The sequence below is a fragment of the Passer domesticus genome, chromosome 10 (genome assembly GCF_036417665.1).
Source record: "Passer domesticus isolate bPasDom1 chromosome 10, bPasDom1.hap1, whole genome shotgun sequence".
Lineage (NCBI taxonomy): Eukaryota > Metazoa > Chordata > Aves > Passeriformes > Passeridae > Passer > Passer domesticus.
The window spans coordinates 41385020-41397918 of NC_087483.1; the positions used below are offsets into that span (position 1 = coordinate 41385020).

The 12899-nt window shown below is 49.4% G+C and overlaps 1 protein-coding gene across 3 annotated transcripts in view; it reads left to right on the forward strand.

Moving 5' to 3' along the window:
- Positions 1–976: 976 nt before the first annotated feature.
- The window catches only part of EPC2 (enhancer of polycomb homolog 2), a 35792-nt gene continuing 23869 nt past the window's right edge, over positions 977–12899 (forward strand). Inside the window, exon 1 of one of the 3 annotated variants that reach the window (XM_064435307.1) lies at positions 977–1398. In XM_064435307.1, the coding sequence (XP_064291377.1) occupies positions 1246–1398 (153 nt within the window). In that variant the 5' untranslated portion in view covers positions 977–1245. Of the gene's footprint in view, positions 1399–1487; positions 1608–6129; positions 6415–12899 lie in introns of those variants that run through there. The other 2 variants (XM_064435309.1, XM_064435306.1) reach the window with 2 other exon arrangements.

Consider the following 12899-nt stretch of genomic DNA (forward strand, 5'->3'; position numbering starts at 1 on the left):
GGGACACTGAGGGGACACTGTGGGGGAAACAGCGGGCACTTTGTGGGGACTCTGAGGAGACAGTGGGGACCCAGCTGGGACACTGTGGGGACACGGAAGGGACAATATGGGACACAGTGTGGATATTGAGGGGACACTGTGGGGGAAACGGCAGGCACTTTGTGGGGACTCTGTGAGGAGACAGTGGGGACCCAGCCGGGACACTGTGGGGACACTGTGGGGACACGGAAGGGACAATATGGGACACAGTGTGGATACTGAGGGGACACTGTGGGGGAAACAGCGGGCACTTTGTGGGGACTCTGTGAGGAGACAGTGGGGACCCAGCTGGGACACTGTGGGGACACTGTGAGGGATATAGGGGGGACACTGTGGGGACACGGAAGGGACAATGTGGGACACTGTGGGGACACTGTGGGGGAAACAGCGAGCACTTTGTGGGGACTCTGTGAGGAGACAGTGGGGACCCAGCCGGGACACTGTGGGGACACTGTGGGGGATACAGGGGGGACACTGTGGGGACACTGTGGGGGAAACGGCGGGCATTTTGTGGGGACTCTGTGAAGAGACAGTGGGACCCAGCCGGGACACTGTGGGGACCATAGTGGGGAGACATTGGGAAGAGACTTTGGGGACAATACGGGGACACTGTGGAGAGACGGCGAGGACACTGTGGGGACACCTTGGGGGCACGGCTGGGAGACAGCGGGGACACTGTGGGCACACTGCGGGCGCACCGCTGGAGCACTGCGGGGACACTGTGGGCACCGGGAGGAGACACAGCAGGGACACGGTGGGTGGGCAGCCGGCCGGCACGCTGCGGGGACAGTGTGGGGACAGCCGGGCTCGCTCGGGAGGCCCGGAGCGCCCGGCTCCCGCCCGGTCCCGCCGCCCCCCTCAGGCTCCCTGAGGCTCCCTCAGCCTCCCGCCCTCGGCTGCGCGCGCAGCGCCGCTCCCGCCGCGCGGGCTGCCGGGAGGGCCGAGCGGCTGTGGTTAATGTCCGCCATGTTTGCCATGGCGCAGGGAGCGGACCGAGCGAGCCCGGCGCGGATCTAGGGCTGCGGGGCGTGCGCTGCGGGCTACGGGCGGCCCCGCCGGGAGCTGCGCCGGGGCGGCGGGACCCTCCATGGTGGCGCGGGCGCGGCGCGGGAGCGGCTGGGAGGCGGCGGCGAGGCCGCACTGAAGGCCCCCCCCCCCCCCCCCCCCGCCCGCCCGGCCCCGGGGTGTTATTGTGAGGGGGAGACAATGAGCAAACTCTCCTTCCGCGCCCGGGCGCTAGACGCCGCCAAACCGCTGCCCATCTACCGCGGCAAGGACATGCCCGACCTCAACGACTGCGTCTCCATCAACCGGGCCGTGCCGCAGATGCCCACGGGGATGGAGAAGGAGGAAGAATCGGTAAGGGAGCGCGGCGCAGGGGGGGCACCATTGTTTACAGGCACCCCCCGCACGGGGAACCGGCCGCCGGTATTCACCAAGCGCGCTACGCTCGCTCCGCCGCGCGGCGCTCGGGGCGCTGCGCAAACGGCGCAGCGTAAGCCGCGGTCCGGCGCCGCGAGCGGGCCCTGCCGCCGTCCGCCATCTTCTGCTGCGCGTCCCGGGCGCGGGTGAGCGGGGGGGGCTCGGCGTGAGGGCGGCGGGACGGGCCGGCGGCAGCGCGGAGCGGAGCGCCGTGTCGGAGCGGCCGAGCGCGGTGTCAGGGCGGCGGAGCGCGGCGCCGGCCCGGCGGAGCGGGGCGGGCTGGCGGACAGGCTCCGGCTGCCGGAGCGGCTCGGGATGTCAGAGCGGTGGAGCGTGCGGCGCGGCGCGCCGGAGCCGGCTCGGGGTGTCAGTGCGGGTTGTCAGCTCGGCGTGCCGGAGCCCGCTCGGCGTGTCCGGGCGGCACAGCGGCTCGGTGTGCCGGAGCGGAGTGTCGGAGCCGGGATGAGCGGCGGCTCGGGGATGCCGGAGCGGGCTCGGGCTGTGCCGATGCTGGGTGCGCGGATGCCGGAGCAGCGGGGGATGCCAGCGGGCTCGGGATGCCGGCCCGGAGCAGCGGCTCGGCGCGTTGTGCACTGAAGCTGGTACTACTCCTACCAGCCCTGTTGTGAGCGGCTGTCAAGTCGCTCGGGCTGGCGGCGTGGAAGTGCTGGGTGCTGTGCTGAGCCGCTCCGCAGGGAGCGAGCGGCTCCGGGCCGGCTTCTCCCTGTCCGAGGAACAGCGGGACGCGCTGTCCCTCTCCTCCGGCCGGCTGTCCCCGAGCCCGGCGGCAGCTCCGGCCGCTGTCAGTCCCTGTGCTTGTGCCCATGGGCTGAGGGCACAGCCCGGCACACACACACACAGTGCCCATGTGGGGCTGAGGGCACAGCCTGGCACACACACACCCCACACATTGTGCACATGTGGGGCTGCAAGGACTCACAGCAGCTTTGGCTCCCGGTGTGGGACAGTGCCTGTTCCCCTGCAGCCCCCCGGTGCTGCTCGCAGTTGTTTGACACCGCTGCTTTGACACCGTGCATCGCCTGGCAGAGGCGTCAGGCTGGGCGCGTTGCGTGAAGCCTTGGAGCTTTGAGGTTATTTCCAAATCAGCCGGCATGGACGTGGGGTGTGTGTTCCGCTCGTGGTGTTAAAGGGTGGAAAAGCTTTTGTGCGCTGAGGTAAATATTAAGTTTGTGGGGTTTTTGGCGAGCAGCTGGACAGCTTTGAAAACGCTCACATGCGTGTCCTCGGAGCGTACTGCTTTGTCTTGCTGATCTTCAAACACTTTTCTGTAAGAGTAAGGTTTATTTTCTGCTCCTGGGAGTTGTGTCACAAGCTCAGACAGAGGCTGTCGCCTGATGTGTCTGTACTTGCAGAGCCGATAGTAAATGCACCCTCCAGAATTTCCTCAATGAATCCGTGTCTCCGCCTCAGCCAAACCTCTGTGCCTGTGGATTGGCTTTTCCGAGGTTACAGCTGTCAAAGGAGGCTCCGTGCTTTCCTCCTTGCTTTTTCTCACCTGACTGTTGGTATTAAAAGGAATCCTCTGTCTTACCATGGTGGGCTTTTATTTTTTTAATTTACTGTGTATAATACACTGTGATCAAAACTTAAGGAATTCCCCAAGAGTAACGCTGCTAGAAGCTGGGATTGTAGTTAAAAGGAACAACACTGGGGTACTAATGAAGCAATATTGGAGACTAATTTGGTTTTCTCAGCCTCAAAAGTCTGTCTTGCAGTGCTGTGCTTGCATTTAATATTTAAATTAATTCTTTAAAATTGCTGTTATTTTGATAAATAATGTTTAAAATAAAGTTGTTAATGGAAAATTGCTGTAAGAGTTCAAGCAAACAAGCTGCTTATGGGCTGCTTAAATGATTGAGAAGATTAGATTTATACTTCAATAAAAGTACTCTAGTGTTGTCCTAAAAGTTGTTTTTCTGTGTGAGTGAGGTTTGTTTTCTCAGCCCTGACATGTGGCTCTGTTTGATATATTATGTAATAGTCTGAAAACGAAATGACTGAAGCAATATATAAACATAGTGCGAGATCATCAGCCAGGCAAGATTATAAACTGCTATTCTTAGATTGTTCAGATTATTGCCATGTGCTGATGGTTTCATTCATGGCTTGTCCTTCTCCCAGTGTAGCACAGATAATTTTTAATTGAAAAAAATTATATTAAATCCCTTCTAGGCACGGCTGTTGTGGGTGGCAGTAGTTAAATATTTGACAAATACCTAAACAGCTTTAATTCATAGCAAGTACTGCTGTGATTGTATTCAGAAAGGGACTTTTGGAGGGAGAGAGCAATCTCGTTTCTGTCCCCTCAGTTTCTGGGGTGTCCCAGGGCCTTTTTCCCGAGTGGAAGCTGTTTGCAGCTCAGGGTGGCTGCTGTTCCCCATCTGCTGCTCCGAGCCACCATCCCCGTGCTCTCCTCGGTGGCACCAGAAAGGTCCTGTAGCACAGTGTCACGGGGTCAGACAGCACCTTCCGGATATATTCCACTGGAAATCAACATTATTTACAGATTTGCAGGATTTGAACCCTTGGGTGACGTGTCTGCGCTGTTCTTTACAGCCCAGCCTCGCTGGTGCAGGCATGTGGTTTAATTAGCTGGTGATTGATCTTTTGTACATGCAAAAGTGCAGATTTTGGTCCATTTATTCGTGATGAATATTCTGGAGCTGTTTCTGTATGAGTATCTCAGAGATTTATATCCACTCGCAGCGTTTCACAAATCAGCAGCTCATTTCTCTCACTTGGAGATTCCAGCTGTGAAAGAATTAAGTTTCTCTTCTGTAGCAATGTTTATGTTACAAATGTTTATAATTTGCTCTAAATTAAACCTGAGGAAGAAGATTGTGTGGGTTTGTTTTTAAACTCACGTGAGAACGATCGCTGTTAAGCAGAAGCAGGGAGGTGTTCTTTTGGGACTTCAGAAACTGAGCAGGGACACTTGCGGTTTTATTTTTTTTCCCTGATGAGTAAGACTCGTACTTCCTAATGCTAATGAATTGTTTTGACTGGAAAGGGAGAAAGTCGCAGGATAGATAAGGCCTGGGTTTGTTTCTTACCACATAATTGTGTTTTTATTTGAATCCCTGTTACTGGAGATTGCCGAGTTGCACATAGTGAGGTGAAATCCTGCTTGGTAATGAGGCACATTCGCACGGGAGGTGAATTTACCTGAGGTGCGAGGAAGCTGAAAATGTGGTGGTAATGGGTGATCCCGGGATTGCCCGGTCGGAGCTATCGGAGCCTTCATCTCAGCGCTTGTTTGCACATCCGTTCATTTACACTTCAGCTTGGCACGGCATCGCAGGCCTGGGGCTAGAGAGGAAAAGTGCAGGAATGGCAACTTAAGGACGTGCTTTGGCGCTGCAGGAATGCTGACACCGTACCCGTGGGAAGGGACTTTCCTTCCCAGCCCTCCAGGGATCACCTCGGGATGAGCCTTCTCTGATCATCAAATACAACGCTCACTTCTGATTATTTCGACTGGAAGTAGTTAACTTGAAACTCTTTTTTTTTTCTTTTTTTTTTCCCCCTTAGTTCATTCAGTTTCTTTTGTAATGCTGGAACCTGAAGTGCTCATCCTCGGGCTTTGAGGTGTCCTGGAGGTGGTGGGGTGCTCCTGGAACAGCTTTTTCATTCTCCTTTCAAAGCAGGAAGCTTTTAGCTTTGCACAATTCCTGGTTTTCCTGTTAAACTGTATCAGCAGAAATATCCATAATGAATATTTCTACAGGGAGCTGGGAGAGTATCGAATGTGCGAGGATTTACTTAAGCTGCTGCTCAGAAGTACCTGCCTGCTGCTGTCTGATGCACTCAGGTCTGGGTTTGAAAACACAAATACACATAAATCACTGCCCACATGGACAGAACTGGATGTTTGTGTGTGGGCTGTGCACTCATAACCTGTGGTTGAACCCTCAAAGTTCCTTACAAACGAGAGGCTTTGTAGAACAAAGAAGCCCAGACAGCAGTGAGGAAAACTGGAGGCCAACAGAGGATAACTTCAGCTCCAACCATGCAAATATTCTGTAGAACAGAAATCCCTCAGAAAGCCTGCATGGGAATCTGTGTGAGAAACTGCAGGGATTGTATTTCCATGCAAAACCCGCTGAAATCAAGAACATGCTTTGCTTAGGAAAGGAATTGGGTTTGTTTGACTAAAATCAGCTGGGTTATCTGCTGGGGAAATAAAATTCCCAGTGTAAGTTATTCCTCAGTTAGATTAAGCACCTGTATTTATTTACTTACTTGGGGAGGCTGCTGAGATTACTGAAGTATGTTTGGCAGTAGGCAGCAAAATGCTGGGCTGGGATTTTTATTCACGGAATTTTGAACTTCAGTTCTGTTTGAAATCTTTCCCTGCCTTCATCTCCTGAACTTTTCTCCCTCCTCCCAGTGCCATGGCCCTGTGCAGTGATGTTCCTCCCAAGTGCCCATTTCAGTTCTGTTCCCAGGCCTTATTTCAGTTTCCAGCTCTGATCCTTTATCCTCGCTGTGCTGTCACCTGCAGCATCTCTGGGCCGTGTTTAATGTCCCGTTTGATAGCGGTGAATCAGAATTGACCTCGACCAGCTGAGCTCTGGAGAGCTCTTAAACTGAGCAGCTCCACGTTTCATTTGTTGTGGCTGGAGTTAAACGCGACCAAGATTTGCTCTTAAGTCTCCACCTCACGAGCAGTTTATTAGGGCTTATCACATTAACACCTATCAGCAAACCTGTCACAAGTGCTTGGGATATCAGCTCAGCCCGGGACAAATGTCACTGATCCCCGAGGGTGCTTTGGAGATAGAGCTGAGCCACAGGAACCGACCTGCGGGTAGAGGGGACGTTCTGCTTTTTGGGGTCCCGATAAAGGGCGGTGGGACGGCGGATCATCCATCCTTCCAGCGGGAGCACCTGGGGGTAGAGACGGGAAGGGAGCGGCGGTGTCACCCCGAGGTGAGCTGGGCTCAGCCCTGTCTTAGCCCCGCGCGGGTGACTGAGATAAAGCTCGGGATAAAGCTCGAGATAAAGCTCGAGATAAAGCTGCGTTTTGCTGCAGGCCGGAGGCTGCCGGGGTCAGCGGGCAGGGCTGCGAGAGCTGCCCGGGCGGCTTGGGGTGCCCGTGGCCCTGGAGCGCAGCGGAGCTGTTAATTGAGTCACACCCCGGGTCATTATGCGGGAACTTTCCCTGCTGGGAAGGGCTCCTCGGCGGGAGGTGGAATTCCATGACAAAAGCTTGGGAATGGCTGAATGGCTCAGCTCTGGGACGTCTCGAACGCGGGGAGCAGGCTTTCCTTTTCCTTCAATTTAAGGAAACCTTGGAAAGAAAGAGCTCGGCCTTCCTTGGATTTACAGAGTGCCAGACTTCACAGTGCTCCTGCTTGGCAAAGCGGAGCAGGAAGCAGCTTGGTACAATTTCTGTTTTGATTGAAACTGTTTGAAATGTCCTGCTTGAACAATTTGGATCAACAGGCATCAAATCTGCTTATAGTAACCTCTCTTCTTAATTATTTTTCATAAGAAAGATCATTTTGATGTTCAAAAGGTTATTTGTAATTTATTTTGCCAACAAGGCTAATAAACAATGCCTTGTTTATGTCATAGCATATTTATCATTCTAGCACTTCAGTTTTTGGAAAGGTAAATAACTCATTTAATATTTACATAAACCTTGGGTGTCCTGAAAGCCAGTGGAGGTGGAGATCAATTGTAGAACTGAAGTTTCTGTAACAAGTAGAGAAGAATGGAACTAGAACTGAATTCCTGTATATAAAAGGGTGTAAGAAGTAGGAAGAATAATTTTGTGAGACTAAAAGTATTATCAGTATTGACTGTCGTAATTTGGAAAGTACTGACTAGTTCTGAGTCAAAGTAGTAAAGCATTTCTGAATATACTGTTTAAAAACTTTGATTTTTGCAAATTCCTACTTGTTAATGTATAATAACCACAGTCTAGTGGGGCTGAAATGGATTAAAATACTCTCCCTGTCCATGGCAGGTGAATTGCTGCAAATGTAAGAGAACAGAAATTTGCAGCAAAAAAATCTGATTTGTTAATTTCCCTGATTTCCTTAGTGCAATTCTAATTGTGATTAACACATTCACACCCCTGGTCTCTCAAGTTTGGGTGCTCAGCTCTCCCCCATTGGCAGAATTGTTCTTTGTGAGGCGTTTTTGTGTCATCTCCGTTGGAGATTGGCTCAGCTTCCCTCGGCGGCTCTGCCCCGTGGGTGATGCCGTTTTTCCGCCAGGTTTCCTATCAGTGACCTGCTGTCCCCCGGGACACACTCCATCCTGGGATCACTCCTCAGCCAGCAGAAACACTCCCCTTCCTCCCCCTTTCTGGGGTGTTTGCTGTTGTTTACATTGGAATTTCTAATTTGTTTTTCTCAGCTTTGTGCTGTTTCTCTGGCTGCAGCTCACACTTGGTGGATCTCAGACCAGGCTGTGTTGCATAAAACAAACTGTTTCTACTTTGAAGCATCCCGGTGATGTCGGATTCCCTGTGCCAGACTGGGATGTAAACAAACCACTCTGTCTGCAGTGGTATACAGAGACTGGGTGATTAAAGGAGACATTGATACTACAGAAAGTAAAAAAATAATAATTCATGTTTCTTGAGTTAAAGGTATTTGGTTTAAAGTGGAATGTTGTAGATAATTTTTAATAATTTTGATTTCTGTCAATTACTATACTTGTGTTTTAATTTCCCTAACCTTTTCCAAGTTGTCCAAACTGTAGTGCCAATCTCTGCCATTGTATTTAATTACAAAGTGAGGGATTTCTGGGTGGTTCCTCAGGTCTCCAGCACTCCAGGTAGCATCACTTTGGTGACAAAAACACCATTTGTTATAAAACAATGTAAAATCCAAATTCCCTGCTGTGGGTGTGTGTGCCTCAGCTAAACAAAAACTCTGGGTGTGAATGCTGGGCTGAAGATGTTCCCCACAGGCTGGGGAGAGGGAGAGGTGCTGTGGTCTCCGGGCAGCTCCTGCTGGAGAATTCCAGCTCTCGCTCCGGGCTCCTCCTGCTGCAAGGAGCGCTCTGTGACTCACGGTCACATGGAGGGGCTGGTGAGAGCAGCCAGCAGCAGAGTTTGGGCTCCCTGGGTAAGGCTGGGTGTGATAAAGGGAAAAGCTTCTTCTTGGGGGGTCTCAGCCTTAAAAATGCATCGTGGGGTTCGTGGTGTGGAAAATGAGAGAATATTTCTCCAGGTCAGGGCCTGGCCATCCTGCTTGGACTGCGATAATCAAGATTCCTAATTCCCATTTTTACCTTGGGAGTGATACCAGTGTATCTCACTACATGTTACATTATTTGTAACAATATTCTCATGAAACTTTTTTTGGAAAAAAAATCCCACTCCTCAGTACACACAAATTTCTCCTCTAGTACCACAAACGACTTTTCCAAAAGGATTTTTTTATAATTCGATTTATCGTTAAAAAATAATTTCATTTTTAATAATTAGTTTATATTCATGTTTTGCTAGACTGGGAACTTGTGTAAATAATTGTAGCTTTAAAATAACAGAGTTTTAGTTGCTGTGGGGTTTTTGACATTTCATAGACAGTGACAGTTGTGTGTCCATATGCTCATAAATAGTGAGTAATCATTATTTACAGGGATGAGAGATTGCTCATGTTCTCAGACATGTTGCACTTGGGGTGATATTTGGGATATCTCCCAGTTGTTTCCTGTCCAATTTGACATGGAATGGTTGAAATGGCATTGTTTCCTTTTTCTGAATTCAAGTTATTTAGAGAAATGTTTACTCCTTCTTTTCTGTTGGGTGCTGCAGGAAGAAACACCAGCATGGTTGTGATGTGTGCTGTGTCCCTGTCCTTTAGCAGGCTCTGTGGGCTGAGTGCCACCCCCATTTCCTCAAGGGCTTCCCTTGGACCCAGAGGGGGAAGAAAGGCATTCCTGGGCATTGTTTGGCACAAACTGGCGTTTTCCTCATTCAGAGTCACATCTGCTCTCTGGAAACACCTTCACCTGGACAGGAGGTGTCACCCGGGGCTGCAGGGCTCAGGAATCTTGGGGGCCATTCCTTGGGTCAATCCAGCATGCAGAGATGCCTTCAGGGGATGAGCATAATACACATTTGGATGTAAAGTAGTCCCAGATTGGCTTGGCTGTGGTGCTGCTTTGGGAAATTGAAGTTGTTAAACAACAGGGAAAGGGAAGAAGGTGATGGAAAAGTCAGCGAATCCCAAACTGGTTTGGGTTGGAAGGGACTTGAAGCTCACCCAGTGCCACCCCTGCCATGGCAGGGACACCTCCCACTGTCCCAGGCTGCTCCCAGCCCTGCCCAGCCTGGCCTTGGGCACTGCCAGGGATCCAGGGGCAGCCACAGCTGTGCCAGGGGCTCCCCACCCTCCCAGGGATGGATTTTGTCCATTCCAGGGACGTGTGTGAATTTTTTGGATGGAGCAGCTCCATTTGATTCCCCTCACGGAGTCAGTAAGAGCAGCCAGCCCTTAGTACATTTTTTTGGCCTGTAGTCACAGTTCAGCAGTCTGGAAGGCAAGTGTGGGGCAGGTGGTTCTTGTGATTATTTCTTCTTTTAAGCAAGGGTGGGGGATATCATGTTGGAAAAACGTGATATGGCCAAAAGTGAAACTGAGAAGTGGTTCCACGAGCCCTTTCCACTTGTGTATCTTCTGTTTCTTGTGGGTTTCCTCCAGCTTCCTTCCTCTGAGTGTTGGAAACTCCTTAAGGAAACTGCAGTTGTCCTCGAAAGCCTTGGTTTGGGTTTGTTGGTTTCCACTCAGTATTTGGATTTTTATGGTTTTCCCAGTGCCCTGCATTACTTGATAATTAATCCAGTGTTTTAAGGGGACACTCAATAAAAGAGGAAACAGCTGTCATTCCTGACTAGATGAAGTCTTTATCAAATCAGTAGAAAAATGCATATTATCAGCTTTGCTAATGACTGAAATACTTGTAAATTGGGCATTAGGCAGTGGGTTTCAGCTCTCAAGGGTGGGAATTCTTGTGCTGCACACGCTGATTTCCTGCTCTGTGTGACTCCTTACTTCACTTGTCCTCTGTCCCTCCCACAGAGAATGGAGAGAAACAGCTCTGTAGGATTGAAAGGGTTAACTGCACAAGAAAACAAAAGCTGCTGCTTGAGTTTACACTTTTGCTCTTGGGAATCTTATCTAAAAAAAGTGTTTGTGTGCAGAGAGGGAGGAGATGGGGCTGAGCTTCCCAAGGCAGGGAGGCTTCTGACCAAATTAGCTTTTGAGCTTTCTGACACTTCTTTCTGGAAGTGCTGTCAAGAGGTGTTACTCGCCGTGCTTGAGACTTTGCAGGATGAGTCTGCACATTTCCCACTACAGTTCTGTACTTTCAGCCTCTGAATCTCAGTATCAAAGATAAAACTTTCCTATTTTAAGTGTCCCAATTCGAATATAATGTTTAACAAGTGAAATATTTAGACTTTAGTACATTTTAATTGTTCTCTTAGTGTTAATTCTGTTCTTGGCATTGGTAGATTGGAAGGCTGACTCCAGGTTGGTGTAGAAATAGCTTCTTTTGAATAGGAAAAATTTATAAATTCATTGATAAATTAGTTAATAAATTGATAGATATGTTAATAAGTTCACTTTTCTATTCTACATGTATGGAGAGCTGTGGGGTTAAAGCAGTTAAACAACCTAAGGAGGTGTGGCTTTGCTTGTGGTGTAGTTTTAAGGAATAAAGATGGGAATAGGTAGATTTAATCCTAAAACTTTGTTGTCTAGGGGTTTGTATCCAATATGGAATTGCTCACTGGAGTTTGGTATTTAAGATGAACTTTTCAGTGTAAGATGGAGTTCAGCTGTGGGCATCTCCAGCCATGCTCAACCAAAAAACTTGCAGTTATTTAAAGTTTGATAAACTCCATTTCTCAGAGATTCCTTGGGGGTGGCAGCAGGGGACTTAAAGATTAAGGAATGCCCAACCTGCTCTGTAGGGTCCACGTGCTCTGGTTTGTGGGATAAAAGGAAATAGGAGCAGTTTGGGGCATCCCTGCTCATGGCAGGGGGCTGGAATGAGAGGATTTCAACCCAAACCGTTCTGTGATTCCATGATATTGGTAAAAAATACATAAAATCACCATTCAGTATTGATCATTGTTTGTGGTAAAGCTTAACAAAAATAACTTCAGGGTAATAGGATTGTTGATTTATTCCTGATGTTTGCCTCTGTCTTGTAGTGAAGGAATTCCCAGATGGGAAGTTGAGGTGGAACATGAAATCTGTGAGGTTTCAGGGATGAAGGGAATGGCAGAGAAGGTGCTTTGCTCTCAGCTGGACTTGGAGCCTGGCTCTGAATGTCTGCAGCCAAAACTGGGTGTTTTAGATCCCAGGATTGCAGGAATTTCAGGGTTTTTTTCCTCTTGAGGAGAAATGGAAGGAAGGATTGTGATGTTTCAGAAGGAATTCAGAGAGCAGCCCTGGTTCAGTGTGTAAATGTACCAGGATTGCAGGAATTTCAGGGTTTTTCCCTCATGAGGAGAAATGGAAGGAAGGATTGTGCTGTCCCAGAGGGGTTCAGAGAGCAGCCCTGGTTCAGTGTGTAAATGTACCAGGATTGCAGGAATTTCAGGGTTTTTCCCTCATGAGGAGAAATGGAAGGAAGGATTGTGCTGTCCCAAAGGGGTTCAGAGAGCAGCCCTGGTTCGGTGTGTAAATGTACCAGGATTGCAGGAATTTCAGGGTTTTCCCTCCTCAGGAGAAATGGAAGGAAGGATTGTGGTGTTTCAGAAGGAATTCAGGGAGCAGCCCTGGTTTAATGTGCTCAGGCAGCAGTGTTACACACACTAAACATTTACATCTCTCTAATGCTGCTGGTTGAAGAAATAGCCCAGTCTAAGCTGTGTTTGTTTGAAATTTTGTCTTCATACTGGAGAGAAAGGTCTGGATGTGCTTTTTAAGGAATTAATGGGTAATCACTCTTTGTCAGGGGCTCCTTTTTATTCCCATGGCAGCACGTTCTGTTTGCTGTCATCACTGGTTCTCTAATGCTCCTTTATTTTCTGTAAGACCTTTGCATCTGCCCTACTGCAGAACAAAGTGTGAGCTTAAAATACTTGTGTCTTTCAAAACCATCAGAAAAGAGTGAAAACTAGACCACAAGTTGTATTGGTAATAAATCTGCCTGTAAAAACACTTCTTCAGGTTTAATAAATCCATTTAATTAGCCCAGCTTTCCTATAAAAATCTTCATGGTTTGTTTAAACAGAGTTGTTCCAGGAGTTAAAGTTTAAATTTTGCTGTACTTGATGCTCAGCAGAACGATTTAAGGTTTCCCCCCTAATTTTAAAATTTGCAAAGCTAATCTCTCTGTTTTGGAGCTCTGCTGTGTGAGGAGTGACAGCAGCAGCGCTGAGAGCTGAAATCTCCGTCTGAAAGCTGTGTTCTGCTCCAAGGCTTTTTATAGTGAAATGA